The sequence below is a fragment of the Theropithecus gelada genome, chromosome 16 (assembly GCF_003255815.1).
Source record: "Theropithecus gelada isolate Dixy chromosome 16, Tgel_1.0, whole genome shotgun sequence".
Lineage (NCBI taxonomy): Eukaryota > Metazoa > Chordata > Mammalia > Primates > Cercopithecidae > Theropithecus > Theropithecus gelada.
Window position 1 is genome coordinate 23,247,939 of NC_037684.1, and position 24,904 is coordinate 23,272,842.

Genomic DNA, 24,904 nt, shown 5'->3' on the forward strand with positions numbered 1-24,904 from the left:
CCTGTCTCTAAAAAACGGGGGAGGGGTGAGTGAACTGGATAGTATGTGAATTATATCTCAATCAAGCCGTTATATATATATAAAAGAATACTTCTTGCTAGACTAATCCGGCAACAATGTGAAAAAGAATTAAATTAGAGTATATTAAAAATAAAAAATTGGGGCCAGGCACAGTGGCTCATGCCTGTAATCCCAGCACTTTGGGAGGCTGAGGCAGGCAGATTGCTTGAGGTCAGGAGTTTGAGGACCAGCCTGGCCAACATGGTGAAACCTCGCCTCTACTAAAAATACAAAAATTAGTGGGGGTAGTGGTGGGTACCTGTAATCCCAGCTACGTGGGAGGGTGAGGCAGGAGAATCACTTGAATCTGGGAGGCAGAGGTTGCGTGAGCTGAGATTGCACCACTACACTCCTGCCTGGGTGACTCCGTCTCAAAAAACAACAACAAAAATGGGTTGGTATCTCAAAGGGATACCAAGGGTGAGGGTTAAATTAAGTAGATAATCCACATCAAGGTGCTCTGCACTCTCAATGACAAGGAATAGGAGGTCTGAAAGTGCTAGTTTCCCTCAGTGTCTTCCCTTCTCCATCCCATAGGAGCTGCCAAGAGAGCCCACCAGCAAGAGGCCAAAGAAAACAGAAGTTCTTTATGCCAAATCACAAGGACAGACAAGGGGAGTACGGAGGATGGACAGGAGGAGGGCCTGGGCAGATCCTTCCTCCCTCTTTATTCACAGATTTAGATGTCGTTCCATCTGCTCTCGAAGTTTGAATTTCTGGATCTAGAGGAAAGAAAAAGGAGTTAGGGTGACCAACTGTCTTGGTATGCCCAAGAATAAGGGGTTTCTCAGGCTTTTAGTGCCAAAACAGGGAAAGTCCCCAGGCAAACCAGGATTAGGTGACTTGGTCACCCTACTGCCAGCCTCTCTACACCCACTGCTGAAGCAAACAGAGGTGGGGCCCCATGGGACCCCAGAGCCCAGGCTGCCCTCCCCAGTCTCCTTCACCTTACACACCTTTCCTGAAGTGGTGAGGGGGTAGTTTGTGACGAACACGATGTACCTCGGAATCTTGAAGTGAGAGATCTGCAGACCAGAGGGAGGGAGGTAAGGCGTGAGGCTGGGCAAGCTCACAGGGGTATGGGAAGGGGACCGGGGCTGGCTTGGCCGGGAGTCAGCTTCTCGAGGGCAGAGCAGCCCCCACCCCAGGCTGGTTGGCAGAGGAGTGGGCGAACAAAGAACCGAGCAGCATCAGCTTGGTTGGGCGGAGGCTCCCACCTTCCCTTTGCAGAAAGCTTTCATCTCCTCCGCCGTGGTCTCCTCCCCGTCCTTCAGCCGAATGCAGGCACAAATCTCTTCCCCCATCCGATCGTCCTTCACTCCCACGACCTTCCAGGGCCAGGGAAAAGTATCAGACATCACCTTGTTCATGTGTGTTTCCTGTTTCTGGGGGCTCACCTGAGCGGGGTGCCTCACCTGCACTTCCTGCACCTTCGGGTGCGTGTGAAAGAAGTCCTCGAGCTCTGCGGGGTAGATGTTCTCACCACCCCGGATGATCATATCCTTAGAGCGGCCCACGATCTTGCAGAAGCCCTGTTCGTTCATTGTGGCGATATCTCTGTAAGGAAAGCCCAGGGGCGACCTGTCACCTCTGCCTTGTTCACTCACTTGCTTGCTCACTCATGAAACATTTATTGACCACCTACTGTGTGTCTTCCACTGCTCTAGACTCTGGGAGACATAGCAGGAACAAGACACAGTCTCTGGAATTAATAGTCTAGTAAGGGGAAGGGAGGCAGACAAATACAAACCAATACCTATAACATATTCTCTCTCTTTCTCTTTCTCTCTCTCAACATATCTATACATATGCTTTTCACAGCTGGCTTCTTTCCAGGTCTCAACTCAAATGTCTCCTGACATCTTCTCTGTCCACTCAATCAAAGGGAAGCTCCCCTCCCCACCACAGCCACTCTTTCTCCTATAATCCTATTTTATTTTCTTGGTGTTTTTTGTTTGTTTGTTTGTTTTTGAGATGGAGTCTTGCTCTGTCGTGCAGGCTGGAGTGCAGTGGCACGTTCTCAGTTCACTGCAACCTCCACCTCCCAGGTTAAAGCGATTCTCCTGCATCAGCCTCCTGAGTAGCTGGGACTACAGGCACGCGCCACCATGCCTGGCTAATTTTTGTATTTTTAGTATAGGTGGGGTTTCGCTGTGTTGGCCAGGCTAGTCTCGAATTTCTGACCTCATGTGATCCACCCGCCTCGGCCTCCCAAAGTGCTGGGATTACAGGTGTGAGCCACCGTGCCTGGCCTATTTTCTTGGTGTTATTTATCGATGTCAGGCATCATCTGTCTTCCTCCAAAAAGAGGATCCTTCTCATCTTACTTTCCTCTGGACCTCCAGCGGTGAGAACAGTGCTAGCACATAAGGAATTCTAGTAAGAATTTGCTGAGCTAACAAATGAGTATGAGTGACTGAATCTGGACTCAGCTTTTGCAGCTGCTGGTGTAGGATGAAGACCCAGTTGATTTCTTCTGTGCTATGTATGATCATCCCCACCATATGCATTTTGGAAATTAAGTCTCCAGCATGTGAGGGGTCATCTTGATACCCACATCCTCACGGTGCCAGGTTAATGTTCCCGGCTCAGCCTCAAGACCTCCAGCCTCCCCTCAGCAGCCAGAGCCTCCACCCCGCCCTGCCTTCTCACCCTGTCCGATACCACTTGTCCTGATCCACTGCTTCCTCCGTCTTCTGAGGCTCGCCCCAGTAGCCCAGCATGACGCAGTACCCTCGGATGCACAGCTCCCCGGGCGTGTTCAGCTCTGCCAGCATCCCCGCCTCCATGTTCATGATCCGGGCCTGGGACAGGACAGCCTCAGGTTGGGGCTTCCTGTCCTCTTGCTTCAGCATAGGTGGTCCTCGGGGGCCTGCTCCTCAACCCCCCAACTCAAGCACCTGGAATGAGGCCCCCTGGCTCTGCCTATCCCCATCCAGAGAAGGGAGACAAAGGCTAGAGTCGACCCAAAGCCAGTCAGAGACCTGAGCTGGGCATGAAAGAAGAGCTGAGGCCCAAGCTGGGAGTGCTGAGGAAACAGAGCAGGCAGGCAGCTGCTGCAAAGAAAGAGGTCTGTGGACTGCAGAGCCAGCTGAAGAATTATAAACTGTGGAGAGGAGAAGGGAGTCTCCTCTTACTTCCCATTAAACAGCAAATAAGCCAAAGAGGGTGGCATGGCAACACCATGTGAATAGGAGAGGCAGAGTCTGAAAGTCTGGTAGAGCAAAGAGCCATGGCCACTGTGCCAAGGAAAGCTGAGCCTCCATGTGCCTCAGTGTCTGCATCTGTGAAACGGGGTGAGTGATGTCTGCCCCTGTTTCCCTTCCAGGTGAGCATCCTAGTGAGAATGGCAGTGCAGCTGTAGGACACACGGGAGGGGGCTCACATCCCTACTCAAACCCTGGGTACAGGGCTGCTCTGGCGGGAGGGCAGGGCATATTCACACCAGGATAGTGGTCAGCACCAGCAGAAGCAGCTACTTGTGCACAGGGGCAGCAATCCCCCAGGGGCGGGAGCAGAAGGGTGCAGGGGAAATCAGGAGCCAGCTGGCACAGCCCCAGTGTTAGAGCAGGAAAGGAGGCATGGCTGGGCGTTTAAGATTGAGATGCACTCTGGGGCAACCTTTGAGGGGCAAAGGGACCCCCCTAAAGGTATAGGCTGCTTGAGAAATGAAGTGTTTATGCCAAGCAAGAAGAGAAACTCTGCTAAAGCGAGAGGCGGGGACCACTGGAGGAAAAGAAGCTATGTAGGAAAACTCTCTGTGCTCTGGCTTCTCTTTGAGGCTACCCTGGCTGCCCTGAAACAGACAGTGGGCTTGGCAAAAACACACCTCAGACAGGAAGGGAGGCTGCGGAGAAGTTCAGCTGGCAGTGGCTCACAGCCACCGTTCCAGCTTTCCCCCTTTCATGCTTAGCCCACAGAGAACGCTCCAGGCCAGGCCTAGCACACCGCTGCTGCTGGGGAGCTCTAGGCATCCTGAGTGAGCCATTTGGCTCTCTCACTAAAAGCAACAGATGTCCCAGCTGGGTGCACCCCAGTTGGGTGATGGGAGGTGGGGCTTCGGAGTCTTGGTCAGGGGCTCACCTCCGTGTGAGGCATAATTCTGCCCACGCTTTCTGCCTTCTGCTCCACAGTGTCCTCAGGGAAGTTCGCGAATGTGACGGGACTGTTCTCTGTGGTTCCATAAGCAACCTAGAGGGTCCAGAAAGGGTGCCTGAAGAGGGCTCAGCGCATGCAGAGGGATCGGGTGAGCTATCTGGGGAAATGGGAAGGAATTCATAAAAGAAAAGGGAAAGTGGAGGGCAGCTGAATGGTGGAAACAGAGACATCATTGGTAGGGGCCTGGGGTCAGGAGGCAGAGATGCTGGGAGTGAGCAGGCTAGATCTCTGCAGGGCCCCAGATCTGAAGGAAACTTGAGAGCAGGGACACCATTCTCTTCCAGCTGGAGCTCTCTCAGTGCCCCGTTTCCTTGGAGCAGCCACCTGTCTGTGCCTGTGGCTCCGGTATTACCATCACTCCACCCTTCTCTCCCCAATCCCCTGGCTGCCTTAACCCCACCTTCCTGATTTCAGGCCACACCCCCTGCCCCTCGCTTCCAAGCCAAAGGCCCCATATACTTGATGAGAAAGCCAGCCTGCCTTGGCCCAGCTAGGAGTGGCACAAACACAACCCACCCCCCTCCCCATTCCGCAAACCCTGAACAAGTGCCTGGCCTTGGGGCAGGCGTCCCCCAAGCTCTGGAGAGTTTCCCGTGAATTTATTTCCATCAAAATAAAAAACAACGTAAGCAGTGATTTTAAAAACCAGTGGCACCCCCCCCACCTCCCCCATTTCCAGTGGTTGGAAAGCCTGAGCAACAGAAAAACCAGAAGCCAGCCTTGGAGAAGCCTAAATACCATCAAGGAATAGTCTAGGCCAAGTATGACCCCCCTATCCTAGAGGCAAGGGGCAGAGAGGTTTGGGAAAAGAGCAGGCGCTGGAAATCAGGCCCCAACACGAGGGTACTGGGTAAGGGGAGAGAGGCTAGCTACCCCATGTCCTAGGTCCCTTTTAATCAATGGACACCAGATCTCATCCATCCTCCTCCCTGCACCAAGCTTCCCCCATATCAGCTGCTCTGGCTCTGACACGACTGGGGTTTGGTTCAATGTGGGGTCTGGTTTCTCCCTCCACCCTTCACAGACAATATCCTGTGCCAGGCAGCTTGGAGCTCACCAGAGCTGTGACCCTGCCTGTTCACCCTCCCCTTTCCACAGGAATCCGGACATCGTGGCTGGCAAGTGGGTACAGAGAAATCTGGCGGGCTGGGGCGGGACTGCCCACAGAACTTACGGTCTGGCAGCCAGAGCTGTCCAGGGCTGGTCCTTCGACCTGCCCCGCCCCCTCCCACACCCGTCCTCACAGTCCTGGGGCCACTGCCCGAATGTGGCCTCTGCCAAGTACACCTCGGCGCCACTCAGCCGCCACCCTGAGACCCCTCGGGGCGGGTCCTGACCACTAGGGTTGGGGATGAGGGATGGGGATATTTCGGGGCGATGAAGGAGGGAGGATAATGAGACTGTGCTTGTGGCCTGTGGTTTCCAGGTGTGTTTGCCATTCCCGTTGGCCACCCTCCCCGACTTCCCACTTTTTTGCTCAGCCTTCAGCTGTGGAAAAAGGGGATGGGGGCGCAAGCAGGGTTGGGAGAGAGGGGTGGGGGCGCGCCCCAGGGTGGGGAAAGAGCTCGGGTCTTCCCAGGGCCAACTTCGGCGCGTCCGAAGTGGGAGCCCCACGCCGGGGCGGCTCTCACCCTCGGCCGGCGCTGCACAAGCACCCCATTAAAGCGCCGCCAGCTGGCCCACCGCGGGGAGACGCGTCCGGCTGTCCGGTCCCGCTTCCTCCCGCCTCGCATCCAGTGCACCAGGCCGAGCGTGTGTGGATGGTGCGGCGTGGAGGCTCAAACTTGAGCAAACAAATAAGTTCAGGGAACGCCTCCCTCTCTACGATGTAAACTCGGGGCTCCAGACATAACCATTCCCCCTTCCCAGAAAAACCCCGGGAAAGGCGGTAGGCAGAGGAGCAGCACAGGAGAGCAGGGGGCTAGAGCCGGGGCTCGGGGGCCACGGTCCCACTCCCCTATGCACGGTCGCCGGCTGGGGGAAGGGCCCCGCCCCCTTCCCCGTGGAGGGCGGGGGCGCATCTCTGGGCGCGAGCGAGTTAAGCCCAGTGGCCTCGATGCTCCACGTAGGAGCTGGCTCGGCTGCCGGCTGCGGTCAGGGCCACCGTATAAAGAGGGCGGCAGACCCGAGCGCCCAGGACTCGCCGCTGCCCGCGCCCCGCCGCCGCTGCTGCCCCCAGCCCCGGCCCCAGGAGTCCTGGCCATGGCCAGCCCAATGCTCTTGCTCAGCCTCGGCCTCCTGGCTGGTCTGCTGCCGGCGCTGGCCGCCTGCCCCCAGAACTGCCACTGCCACGGCGACCTGCAGCACGTCATTTGCGACAAAGTGGGGCTGCAGAAGATCCCCAAGGTATCAGAGAAGACAAAGCTGCTCAACCTACAGCGCAACAACTTCCCGGTGCTGGCTGCCAACTCGTTTCGGGCCATGCCGAACCTCGTGTCGCTGCACCTGCAGCACTGCCAGATTCGCGAGGTGGCCGCCGGTGCCTTCCGCGGCCTCAAGCAGCTTATCTACTTGTACCTGTCCCATAACGACATCCGCGTGCTGCGCGCAGGTGCCTTCGACGACCTGACCGAGCTGACCTACCTCTACCTGGACCACAACAAGGTCACCGAGCTGCCCCGGGGGTTGCTCTCCCCGCTGGTCAACCTCTTCATCTTGCAGCTCAACAACAACAAAATCCGTGAGCTGCGCGCAGGCGCCTTCCAGGGAGCCAAGGACCTGCGCTGGCTCTACCTGTCGGAAAACGCGCTGAGCTCCCTGCAGCCCGGGGCCCTGGACGACGTGGAGAACCTCGCCAAATTCCACGTGGACAGGAACCAGCTGTCCAGCTACCCCTCGGCTGCCCTGAGCAAGCTACGGGTGGTGGAGGAGCTGAAGCTGTCCCACAACCCCCTGAAAAGCATCCCGGACAATGCCTTCCAGTCCTTTGGCAGATACCTGGAAACCCTCTGGCTGGACAACACCAACCTGGAGAAGGTGAGCTCCTGGCTGCAGGCTCTGCCCTGGTTCCTTCTTCCCTTCCTGGAGGCCCCAGGAGCCAGAGCCACAGCTGGCACCAACCCCTGTCCCCAGGTTCCCTGTCCCTCTGGCTATCTCCAAGGTGAACAGCTCTGCCACCTCCCTTCCTCACCTTGTCACATCCCTACCCTAATCCCTGTCGGCTGCCAGTCTCGGCCACTGCCCTCCTAGGATTCTTACATATAAAAGGAGTGGGGCTGCCCTGGCCCCACAAATGGCCCCCTAGGGCCATCTCCAGTGCTCCCAAACCCCCCACTGCGGGCAGCAGCCACCTCTTCCTGTTGGGCCTTCCAGCCCCCCTCTGCTGTTTTCCCGTCTCCAGTAAACCTACCACCCCATAAAGGAAGGTTTGTTTATTGAGGAGCCTTCTAGAGGAGCTGGGCAGATCAGGCCCACAAAGAGACCCTGTTCCTGGTGGGGGCTGTGCATGCGTGCTAAGGGGGAGTGGGGGACTGGGGAGCCAGGGGAAGCAAATGCCTGAGGAAGACATTCTCCATGCCCCACAGAGGCCCCGGTGGATGGCCCTGCCCAATTCACACAGACACAATTCATTGCATTCTCAAGTCCATTGCAGCTCAGTAGGCATGGGACCAAGGGCTCCCCCAGGCTGCAAGCATCATGCCCATGGGCTCCGTGAAGGGGCAAAGGCAAGACCACTATTGTCAATCCTTGGCACAAGACCCCAGGTGTCTCTCCATAGGGAAGACTGGCATGCCTCACTGTCTCCAGACTGCTGACTGCCCTTTGCCCTCCCCCGTCACTAGACTCATCTCCTGTCTGCTTCCTCACTCATTCCTTTCTCCCCTGGGGTGCCCAGTGTCTGGCCAGCTGGGGCTATATTGGATCCGAGCAGAATCCCTTCTCTGGGACTGGAAAAATCACCCTGGTACAGGGCCTTCAGCCAGGAGGTATGGGTGGGGACCAACAAGGTAGAGGAGAGTCTGGTTTCTGGAGACCTTCATACCTTAATGTGGGCCACAGGAGAGGGTGTGGGTGTGGAGATGTGGGCAGAATCTCACTTGGGCAGCAGCCAACCTTTGTTTGGGTGGATGGAGCCTGCTCAAGCCTGCCCTTCTTCAGCCCTGCCTCTCCCCAGCTGAAGTTGGAGTCCCCTGTGGCCCACCAGTGCCAGAGTGGTCTTTCAGTGGGCAGCAGAGCGGCGAATCAGGGGGTGGTTTGGGGCAGGGGAGGCCAGACAGGAATTGTGGCGCCTGGGCAAAGGTGTGGGCACCAATAGAACATTTCCTCTGGAGCCGTCCAACCTGGCCAAAGGCTCCACCAAGGTGGCTTCACAAATAGCGTCTGGCTGGCAGTGGGGGAGCAGTGAGGACAGAGCTGGGGGAAGTCCTGGGACCCTGGGACTGTGGGGAGCCTGGGCCCACTGCCCACTCCAGTAAGCACAGACCAAGTTCACCATGTACCAGTTTGGGTTGCTGGGGCCAAACTCTGGCAGCTCCACAGTCCCAGTGTTTGTGCAGGGATTGTGGTACCAGGGGAAGAGGAGCTGGGTGTGGTCCTGTGGCTACTGTTTACCCACTGCTGTGACCCAGGGCAAAGGACAGCACTTTTTCCGTTTCCCCATTTGCATATTGAAAATAACACAACCTGGCCGGGTGCGGTGGCTCGCGCCTGTAATCCCTGCATTTTGGGAGGCCGAGGCAGGCAGATCACGAGGTCAGGAGATCGAGACCATCCTGGCTAACACGGTGAAACCACGTCTCTATTGAAAATACAAAAAATTAGCCGGCTGTGGTGGTGGGAGCCTGTAGTCCCAGCTACTCGGGAGGCTGAGGCAGGAGAATGGTGTGAACCCGGGAGGTGGAGGTTGTAGTAAGCCGAGATCATGCCAGTGCACTCCAGCCTGGGCAACACAGCAAGACTCTGTCTCAAAAAAAAAAAGAAAAGAAAAGAAAAGAAAAGAACACCACCTGTCTCAAAGAGGGTTGTGTAGATTGGATCATCTGAGACCACTTGGTCACACTGCTTTGAAAACCGGGAAACTCCTCAAAGTGCTATGGCTCAGGTTCAGGGAAGGACGCTGCCCCTCTGGCGCTCGGGTGCTCACTCATTCACTCATGCCCACCTTGCTCCCCAGTTCTCAGATGGTGCCTTCCTGGGTGTAACCACACTGAAACACACCCATTTGGAGAACAACCGCCTGAACCACCTGCCCTCCAACTTCCCTTTCGACAGCCTGGAGACCCTCACCCTTACCAACAACCCCTGGAAGTGTACCTGCCAGCTCCGGGGTCTTCGGCGGTAAGAACACCCCCATGTCACTCCCAGAGCCCACCCTCATGTGATAGAGACACATTAGCCCTGCACTAAGACATGTTGGACATGCATCCTAGATCTGCCACCTAATAGGCATGGGACCCTGGGAGCCTCAGCTTCCCTATCTGTAAAATGAAGATGACAGCTTCAGACTATCCTGTGGCCAAATCAATCCTGGTCCCATAGTTCACTGCCCTTCCCCTCAGCACTCCCACCTTCTTCCCCAGACCCAGCAAGTTTCTGTCTCTCCAGGTGGCTGGAAGCCAAGGCCTCCCGCCCAGATGCCACCTGTGCCTCACCTGCCAAGTTCAAGGGCCAACACATCCGTGACACGGACGCCTTCCGCAGCTGCAAGTTCCCTACCAAGAGGTCCAAGAAAGCTGGCCGCCATTAAACAGGTGGGGGCTGGGTAAACACGTCCCCTATATCCCTCTTTGGTGATTCCAGCAAGTGAGCTGGTATCTTCCAGGGTACCCCCTCCCACTGGAGGGGCAGGCAGACCCTCCATTTTTACAGAGAGAGGAGGGGAGGACTGGGGCCCCTTTCAAAGGGAGGAAAAGCTCCTGCCCAGGACTTCCATCATTTTCTCCAAGCATTATCTGGGTTGCTGGAGTACTGACATCGATCCTTGCCTCCTTGCAGGTTCTGACTCAGCCAGTCCTGGTGACTGGCCACTGCCTTCCACCGGAGAGACTACTGACCTTCCCACTTCCACCCCTACCTTCTCCCCACAGCCTCTGCTGATGCACAGAGCTGCCCACACCTAGACACGTCCTGGCAGGGGGCCTCGGGCACTCCACTACCAACCCAGCTCCACCCAGCAGTGTCCTGGGGAGAAGGAAGGCTGAGCCCCTCCCCAGCCATCATGCCTTCCCCACCCTCCAGCTCCTCTCAGAGAAGCTGTTGCTGAGACCCCCCCACCAAGTCAATCAGAGCCACAACGGGTTGGTCATCAGGATGGCCACCCTTCCAGGATCATCCTTCCTCTGTTCCTCTTTCCCTGCCACGTGGCAACAATCATCAGATCCTTGCCCCACCCCTTGCTTCCAGAAAGGGTTTTAAAGCCCATGCCCCAACTCTGCCAGCCCCCACCTGCCAGGACATTCTAGCAGGACATCGGTGCTTTGCTGCCATCTTCCCATGCTGCAATTTCTTCCTGAGATTTCTATAAATATAAATGTATGTATGTATGATATTTAGTCCCCTGCCACCTATTTCCTTCACCCACCAGGTGCTGATGAGGTCAGACTATCTTTTATCACATCTGCTTTCTGGAGGGAGGGCTGGCTGCGAGGGTCGCCTTTGAACATCTGGCCTGGGCTCATCCCCATGTCTGTCAATCTGTTGTCATCCCAGGCCTGGCTTGCCCACAGCCCGGGCCCCGGTCACCACTCACCACCAGGTCCTTCATATTTATCTTGTTGATGATGGCTCGGATCAACTCTGGAGGTGCAGGGGACCCAGCAATGACACCTGAATCACAGAGAGAGGGGCTGACACAGCTCCCCACTTCTCCAGGCCCCGTGGAGTCCTTTCACCTACAGCTCATTCGAGGGAGGCACCTTCCCTTTTCTTCCCTGACCCCAAGCCTTTCCTACACCTGGCAGCTGGCCCTGGGCTGGTGTCCCAGGACACTGGGGATCTCCCTCCCTCCCACCCACATTTTTACAGTGTCCTTCCTGCCCCCTAAATAAAAGACTGGGAGCTAACTCACCCAGGCCATTCCTGTAGGGGAAGCAGCCCCCTCCCCAAGCCTGGCTGCCCTTGGCCCCACCCCACCTCCACGCATGGTCGAGATGTCATAACTGGAGAAGTCTGGCTGGTTCAGAATGTCCACGAACATCGTGGGGGTACCATACAGGAAGGAGCCTCTGTATAGGAGGAGGTCTCGAAATTAGGCTTGGAAGTGGAAGGGAACTCCCTCTTCTCACCCACCCCGCCATGAAACTGCAGCAAAGGGAACAGGCAGGAGACGCTCCTGAGGCAGGAACTGGTCCTCTCCTGGGGGTCCTCCACTGTCCCCATCCCCAGTCTCCTGGCTGGCGGGAGGAGGCAGCTCAGAAAGGTGTCAGGGCCCAGGAGTGAGGAACAAGTGGGTTTTATCAGCCTACAAGTAGCCTGTTCACCAGTGCCCACCTCTCTCTGCTGATGGCCTCCAGTGCCTTTTTGCCATTGAAGACGGGAGAGGCCAGGATGAGGGTGGCACCGTACATCAGACACATCATTGTGCCTCCCACAGAACCCAGGCAATGGTACAGGGGGCTGGGCAGGATCATCCGCAACTGCTCTGGTGTCTGGTGATGGAGACAGGAGGCTGGGTCTGTCTTGGAACCAGAAGCCAGTTCCTCTAGCTGGCAAGGGGAGCCCAGCCAGCCCCCCACCCCTGCCTGAGCCACCCCTCCTGCAGCCTTGCCCTGGGCCTAGAGCCGCCTCACCTTCTCATGCAGTTTCAGGCGCTCTCCTAATATGCTGGAGTTGTTGACAATGTTGTAGTGGGAGAGGGTGGCCCCCTTGGGGCTGCCTGTTGTTCCCTGACAAGGCAAGCAGGGCATGGCTTGGCCTCCTTCTCATCTCCTTCCCACCCTAGGCCACTGCCTTGAAGAGCACTGGACCAGGAATCAGGAGACAGGGATTGTTGCCCCAGATCCATCTGTTCAGTATATTTGCAAAAGGTCTACCACAATGCCAGGTGTCAGGGTCCAGCAATGCAAAAGATAAGGTCTCCGTTCTCATGCCACCTATATGGCCCAGAGAACTCTGCCACCCACAAGCTGGCTTGGGCAAATTCTCTCTCTGGGTCTCTGATTCCCCATCAGCTAAATGAGGGGCAGCCTCTAGCAGTTCTAACCTGTGTTGGTTCAGTGAATCTGCCACTGCACCGTGAACAAGAGGGCTGGAGTGGAGAGGGCAGGGGTCTGGGGGAGGAAATGTGACAAGGACACCAGGTGCTGATATTTTCCAGAGCAGAGAGGACAGCTGAAGGCCAGTCTCAGTAAAGAATGCCTGCTCTCCTCTGCTGTCTCCCCATCCCTGCGGAAGTGTCACAGAGGCAGGGGGCATGTGTCCACCTGGGCTTGGGGCCTGGAGACCTCTGCCTTACCGAGGTGAACTGGATGTTGATGGGGTCATGGCAGGACAGGAACTGCTGGATGTGCTGGAGCTGTTCCAGATGCTGCTGTGTGCTGCCAGCCGCCAGCACTTCATCCAGGAGCAGGGTTCCCGGCAAAGGGGCATCCACTGAGATGACTGTGGTCAGATCTGGGAGCCTGGAGGTGGGGAGGATGGTGAGAGACAGGGGCTGAGGGAGGGGGCAGGGTGAGTAGTAAGTGAAGGGATCAGGGATGCTGAATGACGCACCACCCACTAACCCGGGACACACCCACCTCTGACTTTTCAAGGCCCCTGGCTGGGCATTCTCCACCTCTGGACAGATCTGCTTCAGGATGTTGTAGTATTGCTGGGTCTTGAATTGCTTGGGGAACACAAGGGCCTTGCAGCCCACCTGTGGAAGGGGAGTCCCCCACCTGCAGTCAGCAGGGAGCCTCAGACTAGAGCTCTGGGGGAGTCCTCACTAATCAGTTGCTCTCATACAGAGGCACCCGTCTCTGACACACACACCTCCAGCACACTCCCAGGCACCACACTGCAAGACAAATGCACACGTGAACCAACCCCAAGACACACGCACCACACCCTGAGACACATATGCATCACATATGAGGATGGACACACGCGTACATGCACCTCTGCCCTGACACACACATGCCCCCGTCCCTGCACACTCACGCCAGGTTTGTGTTGGACCAACCACCCTCTCCATGGAGTTGGGGCCACCTTCCAACCATCTATGACCTAAGGAAGGACACTCTGCATGTCACCCACCCACGCATGCCCTAGCTCACACCATCAGACTCTGTGACAAGCAGAGTCTGTGCAGCCCCCTGTGCCAGGCCCCAGCCGGGCCCCTCCCTGACGAATGAGCTGTACCTTCTTGAGGACATACTCCAGTTCCGTAGCCTGGTAGGCTGGGTTCACAGACACCTGGTGGAAGCGGTGAGGGCATATCAGTATTCTGGGCAGACCCTGTCCCTCCTGCTGCCCCTCTACCCCCAGGAGGCATAGAGGCAGTACTCTACGCCCCCTAACTCCCAGAGGCCTCCTTGGTGGGCCTCAGGAGAAAGCACAACCTGGTTTGAAACCAATCAGGCACTGGTTTGGTCCTGGGGGCTGAGGGCCTGAGGGACTCCCCTTGAATGATGTTCCCCCACGCACACCCAGCTGTGCCAAGCAAGCCCCTCCTCACCAGAATGATGCCCGCCTGGGCAGTGGCCAACTGTATGAGCACCCATGCATAGGAGTTAGGTCCCCACATGCCCAGCCGGTCACCCTTGCAGAGACCAATGCTCAGGAGGCCAGAAGCAGCTTTGTCCACCTGGTGTAAAAGATGGGGCACAAGGGGTGAGATGGGGCAAGCAGGAAGGGGCCCAAGACGCCCACCCTCAGCCCTTAGCCCGGGAGTTCTCATCAAAATCACTGGGGACAAAAGGACAGGCAGATTCCCAGCCTCAGTGGGTCTGCCCTGGAGCCTGCATAGTTAACAAGTGCTCCAGGAGCTGCTGATACAGGAGGTGTTGGACCCCCTGTGCCTCAGTCCTGTCTCCTTCTCCTGCCATCCCTTGGGGTTCTCTGGCAGCCCTAGCACACTGCCCCATAGCCAGGTGCCCACGCTCCTGGTTCTGCTCAGCCAGGGCAGCTTGGGAACTAGCACCTGCCCACTGTGAGGTTTCCAGGTCAGGACCCACCTCCTCCTTGAGTTGGGCAAAGGTCAACCTGACGTTTTCATGGAGGTCGACCAAGGCCTCTCGTTCTGGGACCCTCTGTGCTGTGGCCTCCAGGCACCGGCCCACAGTCTTGCTGAGAAGATGGTTTTTGGTGCACCCTTGAACGTAGCTGAGGCCTCCAACGGGCAGGGGAACCATGCGATCCACCTCTCTGGAACTGTAGGGAGAGGAGCTATGAGTCTGACTGTCCCAGATCAGCCTCCCTGGAACCAAAGGCATGGCACACCCAGTCAAGCCAGGGGGTAGGCTGCTGACAACATGTTAGAAACCACTAGGTTTTCTCCAGATCTTCCCGTAAGCCTAAAATCCCCCAGACCCTTTTCCCAGCCTCAAGCCTAATCCCAAGGCAGCAGGACAGGGACAAGGTTACACCAAGCTGGAGCAGAGGGCCCTCCTTCACCTTCCGGGGAAAGGTGAGATGCCCTAGCGAAGCCTGGGAGAGCCTGCCTGTGCAGACAGATCTTACAAAGCAGGACCATGCTTTCGCCCCCAGGCCCTGCCTCCTGGAGAACAAACAGGTCACTGGGGTCCTTTCTAAGGAACCAGGGAAGCTGTGCCTGGACCCAGGGCTGGAATCCAAGGCCTTAGGATTTTAGGCTCCTTAGTGGGCCAGTTTTTCTCCTGAGGGCCTGAAAGCCAAAGACAGAATAGGAAAGGAATAAAGGAGAGGGCAGATGGAGGCCCTAAGAGAGGCTGCTGGGAGGCCCCTGTTATTCCACAGGCGTGTAGGTGTCCAGCGCCAGGTGCTACAAGATCCTGGGCACCTGCAGATGAAGAAGAAAGCCCCTATACACCAAATGGCACCTGGGCTCCAGCTCCCACTCTCAGATGATGTCACAAGGCAGGCAGTTTCGGTCTCCAGGGAATTAAGAAGCTGGCTGAAAGCAGCCAGTTAAGGAAAAGGGGCCAGATGTCAGACAAGCAAGGGGCACCAAGAGCCTGAGAGTACTGAGAGGATGTCAAGTGGAGGAAGCAGCCAGCTCGGGACCTGGCTCGGGTTCTAGTCTGGGACCAGGACTCTTCACCTCTCACATGTGGCTGCCTATCCATCTCAGGGCACAGGTGGAAACAGGTCTGGGTAGAGGTCTGGGCAGTCACGGGAGTAGTAACCTACTCCCCACTTTTCTCCATCAGCCTTTCAGGAACTACCCATCTCCTCCCAGCCCTGCTAGGTAAGAAACGACCCCCAAGTAAGGGCACGCCAAGCTGGAGGAGAACCTGCACTTCCATTACTGCTCCATTGAACTTTCCCCACCTTTTATTAACTGTGGCACCTGAGCCGGGCACGGCTGCTCACACCTGTAAAGTAATGCCAGCACTTTGGGAGGCTGCAGCAGGAGGATCGCCTGAGCCCAGGAGTTCGAGACCAGCCTGGGCAATATAGGGAAACCCTGTCTCTATGAAACATTTTTAACAATTAACCAGGTATGGTGGCGCATGCCTGTAGTCCCAGCTACTCTGGAGGTTGAGGGGGGAGGATCACCCGAGCCTGGGAGGCAGAGGTTGTAGTGAGTCATGGTTGCACCACTGCACTTGAGCCTGGGTGACAGACAGAGTCCCTGTCTCAAACAACAAACCAACAAAACCCAGTGAGACCTGGCAAGTTATCTGTTTACTCTTTGGCTAGAAGGAGATGAACAGACTGCCTTGCCTATTTCATAGAGGGGGCATGAGGTTCAAGTGTGAACAGGCCTGCAAAGGTGCTCTGGGAATGCTGAAGTGCTCTGTAATTGACAGGCATTTTACCGTCCATTCATGGCATTTATCGACCACGCATTCAACACACATTCAGTGAGCACCCGTATGTGCCAAGTACTATGCTAGGACTAGAGATAGAATAAGCCACAGTCCTTCCTCTAAGAAGCTCCCTGTCTCTGGGGAAATTAGACATATTAGCTCTTCGTGGGTGGGAACAGCCTAGAAAATCAGGAAATGGGAGCCATGAGGCAGACTATGGGGGGAGACCCCCAGCCCATCTGAGGCCCATTCTCTGTCCCCTCAAAGCTGGGTTAAGGTAGCCTCTCTTAGACCTGGGCCCTGGGGCCACCCACACTATGGCCTCCTCAGCCCTACAGAGTAATTAGCCAACATTTATTCCTCCAACAAATATTTAGTAAACACCCACCACAGAGAAGGCCCAATGCTAAAAAATGAACATAACCAAAAACAGTCCCTGTCCTTGCAGAGCTAAGGGTCTGGTCAGAAAGAGAGGAGTGCAGTCAACCTTAGTAATGATGAATGTATGTTTAGAAAGCTGAGATAAGGAAGGGACCATGGTCCGAGGAGCACCTGTAAGAGGGAATCTGGGATCACCTGGGGCTCCAAGGAAAACTCCCTTAAGAAAGTTATGCCTACGCTGAGAGCTGAAGGGTGAGGAAGTGTTCATCATCAGAGAAGGGAGAGGAGGGCATTTCCGGCAGAGGAGAGCTTGTCTCTGTGGCTGGAGCACAGAAAATGAGAGGGAGTGCTGTGAGAATGGGAGGAGTGACTGGAACTTGAACCCAGCTGAAACCAAAGGGCCCAGAGCAGAGGACATTCGGCCTGGAAGAATGAAGGGAGCCCCATACTCCAGGTTCTAGGGTTGGAGTTTTCTCCACCCATGGGCCCAAATGGACCCACATCATTTATGAAGTGAAGAGGGATGGATGGATGTTGGAACCAGGATCTGTGTTTATGGGCTGATCCCTCCCTTGTCCCTCCAGGGACATCAGAAGGAACCTTCTCAACCAGTGTCACTCCCTCCTCCAAGGGACAGTTTTTCAGGATGTGGTCTATGGAGATCTGCTTCGGAATCATCTCAGGATCTCACAAAGAATGCGAATTCCTGGGTTCCTGCAATGCCTACTCATTGCAGAGCTTCTGGGGAGTGGACCGGGGGAATCTGAATTTTTAACAGAATCCCACGTGATTCTGAAGTGGGCCTGGACGAGAAGGATTCTGTGAACCACACTTTGACAACCACTCTCTTGGCAATCTAAGCCACCCAACCGTCTTTGACTCATCTATTCAAGCAAGCTTTAGTGAGCACCTACTGTGTGCCAGCCCTGTGCCAGGTGCTAGGGATACAGGGATGGATAAGACACTGCTCCCAGCCCTCTAAGTAGTTACAGTGTGGTAGGAAGAGAAAGGTATGTAAACAAATCATTTCAACTCTCGGATTAAGACTATTCAGTAAGGAAGAGAACAAAAGGAAGATAACCTACTCTCTCTCCAGGGATACACGGGACAGAGTGGGCTTTCTTTCCCCACACTCCCCACATCTCAACTACCAACCTCAGCTCCTCCTGCTTCTCACCCTTGTAATTTCACTCAATTCCACATGTCTATGAAATCTGTGGGTCCTCAGGGTCTACTGAGATCTGCCAAGGCCTAGAGTGGAAAATTGGTCCTCTTCCCATCCCCCTACTGATGAAGGAAGATGCTGCATGTCCCTCCAAACCTCCACATCCTCCTGCAAGAGTGTGGTCCTCAGCATAGGGGGCCCCTGGAGCCTCTACCTGGAGTCCACCAGGCCGAGCACATATCCAATGATGGCCTGGAAGGTCTGGAAACCAGAGCACACCTTCTATGGAAACAGAATTTGCTCTGTTCACATTCCCACCTAGGTCTGAGTAACAGCTCAGAAACTGGTACCTAGAGCAGGCCAGTGACGACACGCAGTCCTGGGAACAGGGTGTGACACCTGGACTTCCCAGGGGTCTTTTTTTTTTCCTTTTTTTTTTTTTCATTGTTTGTTTGTCTGTTTGTTTTTGAGAAAGGATCTCACTTTGTCATCCTGGCTAGAGTGCAGTGGTGCAACCATGGCTCACTGAAGCCTCGACCTCCCAAACTCAAGCAGTCCTCCCACCTCAGCCTCCCAAGTAGCTGGGACTACAGATGTGTGCCACCACACCCAGCTAATTTTTATTTTTATTTTTATTTTTATTTTTTGGTAGAGATGGAGTCTTACTATGTTGCCAGGATTGGTCTCGAACTCCTGGGCTCAAGTTTCTCCCACCTTGGCATCCCGAAGTCCTGGAATTACAGGTGTGAGCCACTGCACCCGGCCACCAGGCACTTTTTTTTTTTTTTTTGAGACAGAGTTTCGCTCTCATTGCCAGGCTGGAGTGCAATGGCATGATCTTGGCTCACCACGACCTCCGCCTCCTGGGTTCAAACGATTCTCCTGCCTCAGCCTCCCGAGTACCTGGGATTACAGGCACACACCACCATGCCTGGCTAATTTTGTATTTTCAGTAGAGACAGGGTTTCTCCATGTTGGTCAGGCTGGTCTTGAACTCCCGACCTCAGGTGATCCGCCCGCCTCGGCCTCCCAAAGTGCTGGGATTACTGGCATGAGCCACTGCGCCCGGCCACCAGGTACCTTTATATCAGAAGGTGTAGTGTTCAGGATGAGGCTGTTCCCACCTCTCACAGGTCACCTGTCTGCTTGGCCAAAGCAGTGTGATTTACCTCAGCTTCTCTCTCCAGGCTTTCTGTGCCAAGGCTCCAGGTCACTGGCCCTGAGTAGAAACTGAGTAGTACATGGGGACAAGAGCCTTCTCCTCCATGAAGGACAGGAAGTCAGCCTAGGGGTTTGGATCTCCCAAGGGTGAGGCAACCCCTAAGTTAAATGCACAATGATTATTGGGGTTGGGGCGTGTCAGGCAGTTACTAGAGGGGAAACGTTTGAAGCTATTCAGGACTCCTGATGGGGCACTTCACAGCTCATTCTGCAGCTGTTGTGCTAGGAAGACCACGTATATCTTCTATTGATTGACTGCTCATGCCTTGTGAGGGACAATTTCCGGGAGGAACAAATTTCAGGGCAGCAGGGAGCAAAACTGTGTTGCCCTGTAAATGGGCGAGGCAGCCGCTGCCATCCCACTGGAGGGTCTGTCACGACAGGGGCTGATGGAAAGGCTGTTTATTCTTAGACTCCTCACCTGGGAGGTGAGGACAAGCATCACAGGGAAGGAGGAACACTGCTGATGCTCTGAAGCTCAGGGGACGGGAGGAGAACGCACCAGGCCAGGGAGTCGGGGATCCCAGGTCTCACTGCAGGTGTGCCGCTGGCTGGGTGGGTGACGGGTGTCTCATGTCACAGCTCCTCCGCCCACCCTTGATTTTAGCTACAGGAACTTCCTCAATGTGGGAGTCCCTGGTTCTGCAGGCCAGCCCAGCCTGGAAGAGGAGCTCATGCCTCTAGGCACAGCAGTCAACCCCATGGGGCTGGAGCTCCAAGTCTCCCCTTTTCTGGGAGGTATCTGTACCTTCTCAGAGGTCCAGGTGAATGAAGCTCTTGTTGCCTAGGGTGATGATGTTAACAACATCCCCTCATCGGCTTCCCCACTCCCTGTTTGCTCTCTCTACCTCCTATCTCCACTTCCTAGGATCACTCTCCAAAATAAACTACCTGCACCCAAGTCCTTGTTCTCAGGGGAATTCAAATTAAGACACAGGATTTCTCCTTTCTAGAGCTCACCTTCCCCACCTATAAAGTCTGGGAACTGGCCAGGCATAGTGGCTTACATCTATAATCCCAGCACTTCGGGAGGCCGAGGCGGATGGATCACCTGAGGTCAGGAGTTTGAGACCAGCCAGGCCAACAGGGTGAAACCCCATCTCTACTAAAAATACAAAAATAAACCAGGCGTGGTGGTGCACACCTGTAGTCCCAGCTACCCGGGAGGCTGAGGCAGGAAAATCTCTTGAATCCGGGAGGCAGGGGTTGCAGTGAGCCAAGATGGTGCCACTGCACTCCAGCCTGGACGGCAGGTGTTCAGCCTCATAACAAGCATCCTCCTATTCTCACAATGACCAGGAGTCCCATTTGGTGTTTTTTGTTGTTGTTGTTTTGTTTTTTTGTTTTTTTTTTTTGAGACGGAGTCTCGCTCTGTCGCCCAGGCTGGAGTGCAGTGGCCGGATCTCGGCTCACTACAAGCTCCGCCTCCCGGGTTCACGGCATTCTCCTGCCTCAGCCTCCCGCGTAGCTGGGACTACAGGCGCCCGCCACCGCGCCCGGCTAGTTTTTTGTATTTTTTTTTTTTTTTTTAGTAGAGACAGGGTTTCACCGTGTTAGCCAGGATGGTCTCCATCTCCTGACCTCGTGATCCGCCCTTCTCGGCCTCCCAAAATGCTGGGATTACAGGCTTGATCCACCGCGCCCGGCCTCAGGAGTCCCATTTGGTTTGGAACTTGGTTCTCCATTATTCACCATGGTTTTCAGACCAAACAGTGGTCTCCTGGAAATTCTAGTTGGGAAATCAACAGGCTGATTTATGGGACAAAAAAAAAAGAAAAAAGAAAAAATTCCGTTCAATTGGCTTTCTCCTGCGTCTTTCTCCTATGTGTTTTTTCCTGTGTCTTCACAGCAGCTCTGACAGGTGGTGTGACAGAAACCCCAACAGGTCCTTCTTCTCTCACGACACAGCCTCAGACATCTAGCTGGCCACACTGTGTGAAATAAAGACCAGGTTTCCAAGCTTCCCCAGCAGCTGGTCTGGCCAGATGGTGAGGTTCGGGCCAGTGGAGTTTAAAGAGGGGTAGTGTGTGCAACTTCGGAGAAGAAACTTTCAAAGGAAGGGACATCTTCTCTTTTTTTTCTTCCTCAGGCTGGAATGCTGCTTGTGACAGGAAAATAATGGTAGCATTTTAGACCACATAGTGATTTTGGGCACCACAGAGCAGTAAGAGAGGAGCCTGGCGCCTGGACAGCAGGAGTTACCACACCAGTCACAGACTGGCTGTCTCCCAGATAAAGAAAGTCCCATCTCCTTTCTTTTTTCTTTTTTCGCTTTTGAAAATTAAATGATTGATTTTGAGATATTTGTAGATTCATATGCAGATGTAAGAAATAATATCGAGGCCAGGTACGGTGGCTCATGCCTGTAATCCCAACACTTTGGAAGGTCACAGCAGAGGAATTGCTCAAGCCCAGGAGTTTGAGACCAGCTTGGGCAACAGAGCAAGACCCTGTCTCTAAAAAAACAAAAACAAGAACAAAAAAAAAAAAAATTTGAGACAGTTCTTTCGCCCAGGCTCAAGGGCAGTGGTGTAGTCATGGTTCACTGACTGCAGCCTGGACCTCCTGGGCTCATGTGATTCTCCCATCTCAGCCTCTTGTGTAGCTGGGACTACAAGTGCATGACCCCATGGCTGGCTATTTTTTTGTATGTTTTGTAGAGATGAGGTTTTGCCATGTTGCCCACACGGGCAATTTTTTTTTTCTTTTAATTAGCTGGGAATAGTAGCGTGCACCTGTACTCCTAGCTACTTGGGACGCTGAGGCAGGAGGATCTCTTGAGCCTAGGAGTTCAAGGTTGATCACGCCCACTGCACTCCAGCCTGGGCAACAGAGCAAGAGCCTGTCTCAAAATAATAATAATAATAATAACCACAAAAAACTACAAAAAAGAAACAATACAGAAATATCTCATGCACTCTTCACCATCAATATTCAAATTTTCCCAATGTTAACATCTTGCAAAACTATAGTACAATATCGTAGCCAGGATATTGATATTGATAATAGTCAGGACACACAACCATTCCCTTGCCCCCATCTTCTTTCAGTCACTCTCAGTTTGGGTTTCTTCGAGATACACTAACATAATCCTGTAGGTGCGGTGGCTCATGCCTGTAATCCCAGCACTTTGGGAGGCCGAGGTGGGTGGATCACCTGAGGTCAGGAGTTTGAGACCATCCTGGCCAACATGGTGAAACCCCGTCTCTACTAAAAATACAAAAAATTAGCCGGGTGTAGTAGTGTGTGCCTGTAATCCCAGCTACTCAGGAGGCTGAGGTAGGAGAATCACTTGAACCCAGGAGGTGGAGGTTGCAGTGAGCCAAGATTGTGCCACTGCACTCCAGCCTGGGCCACAGAGTGAAACTCCGTCTCAAAATTTAAAAAAAAATTTGTTTTTAATGCAGGTGAGAATCATGAACTCCCTTTCTACAGGTAAAGAAGCTGAAGTGCAAAGAGATCAAGTGGCCCATGTGACTGATGAACACCTGAGCCAGGAGCAGAGGACGCGGTGCAACCGCCTCAACGTTACAGCCATGCCTGCCCGTGCCCCACCCTCAGATCTGGGAGAAAGGAGTGGGCATAGGCAATTCCTGTTCCTTCTGGTTTGGAATTTATATCCTATCTGATCATCAGAGATAATATAACCTCCGCAATTTCTACTAACTGATCCCAAGAAACTGGGGCCAGGGTAGGGCAGGGTTGAGTTGGAAACAGGCGGCTCTTCCAAGGAATTAAGAGTTCTACAAACTCATATCAATGCAATGTGCTCATAAACACAGGAACCACCCATCATTTAGAAAGAGGGAGCATAAACAAACCAATTCTCCTTCCTTGCCCACACCCCAAATGCCTGGGGCATAAAGGGTGGCCACTTCTTTCTCTTTCTTTTTTTTTTAATTTTATTTTAAGTTTTGGGATACCTGTGTAGAACATGCAGGTTTGTTACATAGGTAAACATTTGCCATGGTGGTTTGCTGCACCTATCAACCTGTCACCTAGGTATTAAGCCCTGCGTGCATTAGCTATTTACCCTGATGCTCTCCCTCCCCCAACCGCACCCCTCAACCCAACACTTCTTTTTCTATTGTTTCGTTTTGTTTTGAGACTCACTATGTCACCCAGGCTGTAGTACAGTGGCACAATTACTGCTCACTGAAGCCTCAAGCTCTCAGGCTTAAGAGACCTTCCCATCTTAGCCTCCCAAGTAGCTAGGACTACAGGTATGAGCCACGGTATCCCAACTTCTATTCTTAAAGGGATTTGGTCTTAGGATTATTTTTTCAATGCGACATGGGAAGCTTAAGGAGTTAGAGGAAAAACGGCGGTGCCAGTTGTTCTCAACTCAGAACTAAAGTAACTACTTGGAGAGGCATCAGCTACTTAGCATGGGTATTGTAAAACCCAAGGCTCTCAGGGCCCAGGTGGGACTGAGGCCTGATAAGAGCCTTGAAGAAACAAAGCACAGCCCCACCTTAAAGGTGCCGGCAGTAGGCTGGCTCCTGAGAACTCAGGCCCAGATCTGAGTAGAGAAGTCAGGAACGAGAAATTTTATTTTTTATTTTTTAAGAATTCTCCTGACTTTTCAGTGTTGGCAACTAACGTGTTCACTGCTTTATCCCAAGTGCCTGAGTGCCAGGAACATAAGAGGTGCTCAAATGAATGACCAAATGAATGAATTAAAAATAATGCACATAATGACTCAATTAAAAAATAGTAGACATCTTGCTGAAGGTAATCTATGAATGGCTAACAAGCAGATGAAACGGAAATTAAAACCACAATGAGGTACCACATCATGCTCACCCGGAAGGCAAAAAACAAAATAAAATCAAGGGCTGGGCATGGTGGCTCATGTCTGTAATCCCAGCACTTTGGGAGGCCAAGGCGAGCAGATCACTGGAGGTCAGGAGTTCGAGGTCAGCCTGACCAATATGATGAAATCTTGTCTCTACTAAAAATACAAAAATTAGCTGGCTGTGGTCACGGGTGCCTGTAATCCCAGCTACTTGGGAGGCTGAGGCAGGAGAATCTCATGTACCCGAAAGGCGGAGGTTGCAATGAGCCAAGATTATGCCATTTGCACTCCATCCTGGTTGACAAGAGCAAAACTCTGTCTCAAAAAAAAAAAAAAAAAAATCAGAAAACAAAATATGTGTTGGCAAGCATGTGAAGACATTGTAATCCTTGTATATTGCTGGTGGGAATGTAAAATGATTCAGCTGCCTGGAAAACAGTGTGGTGGCTCTTCAAAAAGTTAAATACAGAATTAGCATATAACCCAGCAATTCCATTCCTAGTTATAATATATGCCCAAAAGAACTGAAAACATGTGTTCAAACAAAAACTTAGGCCAGGCACAGTGGCTCATGCCTGTAAGCCCAGTACTCTCTGCAGCCAAGGTGGGAGGATCGCTTGAGCCCAGGAGTTTGAGACTAGCCTGGGCAACATAGTGAGATTCCACCTCTACAAAAAAAAAAATTAAAAATTAGCTGGGCGTGGTGGTACACACCTGTAGTCCCAGCTACTCTGGAGGTCTAGGTGGAAGGATCACTTGAGCCTGAGAGGTCGAGGCTACAGCGAGCTACCATCACACCACTACACACCGGCCTGGGTGACAGAGTGCAACTCTGTCTCAAACAAAACAAACAAAAACTCGTACATGAATGTTTACAGCAGCACTATTCACAATACCCAAAAGCTGGAAACAAACCACATGTCCAGCAACAGATGAATGGATAAACAGAATGTGGCATATCCGTCCATACAATGGAATCTATTACTTGGATTACAGGGGTCATCTGGGTATGGAACATCAGGCTTGGCAGAGTGGAGACTTAGATCCAAGCTCATGGATTTAAAACCTGAAGTTCATTGCCAGGACTATGATGGCACAGGAAGGGAATGTGGAAGGCACATACAGGACCCTAAACAGAGTCCTCACCGTGGATGAACTCATTAAGGACATTAAGTGTTGGTAGTATTATGAGAAGCTATGCTGACAGTGACAGCAGGAGCCCTCTGAAACCTGCCAGCAAATCCACAACAT

General features: G+C 53.6%; 2 protein-coding genes across 2 annotated transcripts in view; one reads left to right on the forward strand and one right to left on the reverse strand.

The window, feature by feature from the left end:
• Positions 1–619: 619 nt before the first annotated feature.
• Positions 620–24,904, reverse strand: part of ACSF2 (acyl-CoA synthetase family member 2) — a 47,947-nt gene continuing 23,662 nt past the window's right edge. Inside the window, 15 exon segments of the mRNA XM_025361573.1 lie at positions 620–782; positions 1,017–1,085; positions 1,278–1,388; positions 1,476–1,617; positions 2,713–2,864; positions 4,144–4,251; positions 10,907–10,983; positions 11,290–11,381; positions 11,647–11,804; positions 11,946–12,041; positions 12,611–12,776; positions 12,894–13,012; positions 13,498–13,551; positions 13,814–13,942; positions 14,313–14,508. Of these exon segments, the coding sequence (XP_025217358.1) occupies positions 732–782; positions 1,017–1,085; positions 1,278–1,388; positions 1,476–1,617; positions 2,713–2,864; positions 4,144–4,251; positions 10,907–10,983; positions 11,290–11,381; positions 11,647–11,804; positions 11,946–12,041; positions 12,611–12,776; positions 12,894–13,012; positions 13,498–13,551; positions 13,814–13,942; positions 14,313–14,508 (1,720 nt within the window). The 3' untranslated portion in view covers positions 620–731.
• CHAD (chondroadherin) lies at positions 6,202–10,709 on the forward strand. Its single transcript, XM_025361574.1, has 4 exons — positions 6,202–7,194; positions 9,332–9,495; positions 9,763–9,908; positions 10,153–10,709. Exons 1-3 carry the CDS (start codon positions 6,421–6,423, stop codon positions 9,902–9,904), a joined length of 1,080 nt encoding a protein of 359 aa, XP_025217359.1. The 5' UTR covers positions 6,202–6,420; the 3' UTR covers positions 9,905–9,908; positions 10,153–10,709.

Coding starts and splice junctions, on each gene's coding strand:
- CHAD (XM_025361574.1), top strand. CDS start 6,421: ATGGCCAGCCCAATGCTCTTGCTCAGCCTCGGCCTCCTGGCTGGTCTG. Junction 7,195..9,331: donor ACAACACCAACCTGGAGAAG/GTGAGCTCCTGG, acceptor CTTGCTCCCCAG/TTCTCAGATGGTGCCTTCCT. Junction 9,496..9,762: donor CAGCTCCGGGGTCTTCGGCG/GTAAGAACACCC, acceptor CTGTCTCTCCAG/GTGGCTGGAAGCCAAGGCCT.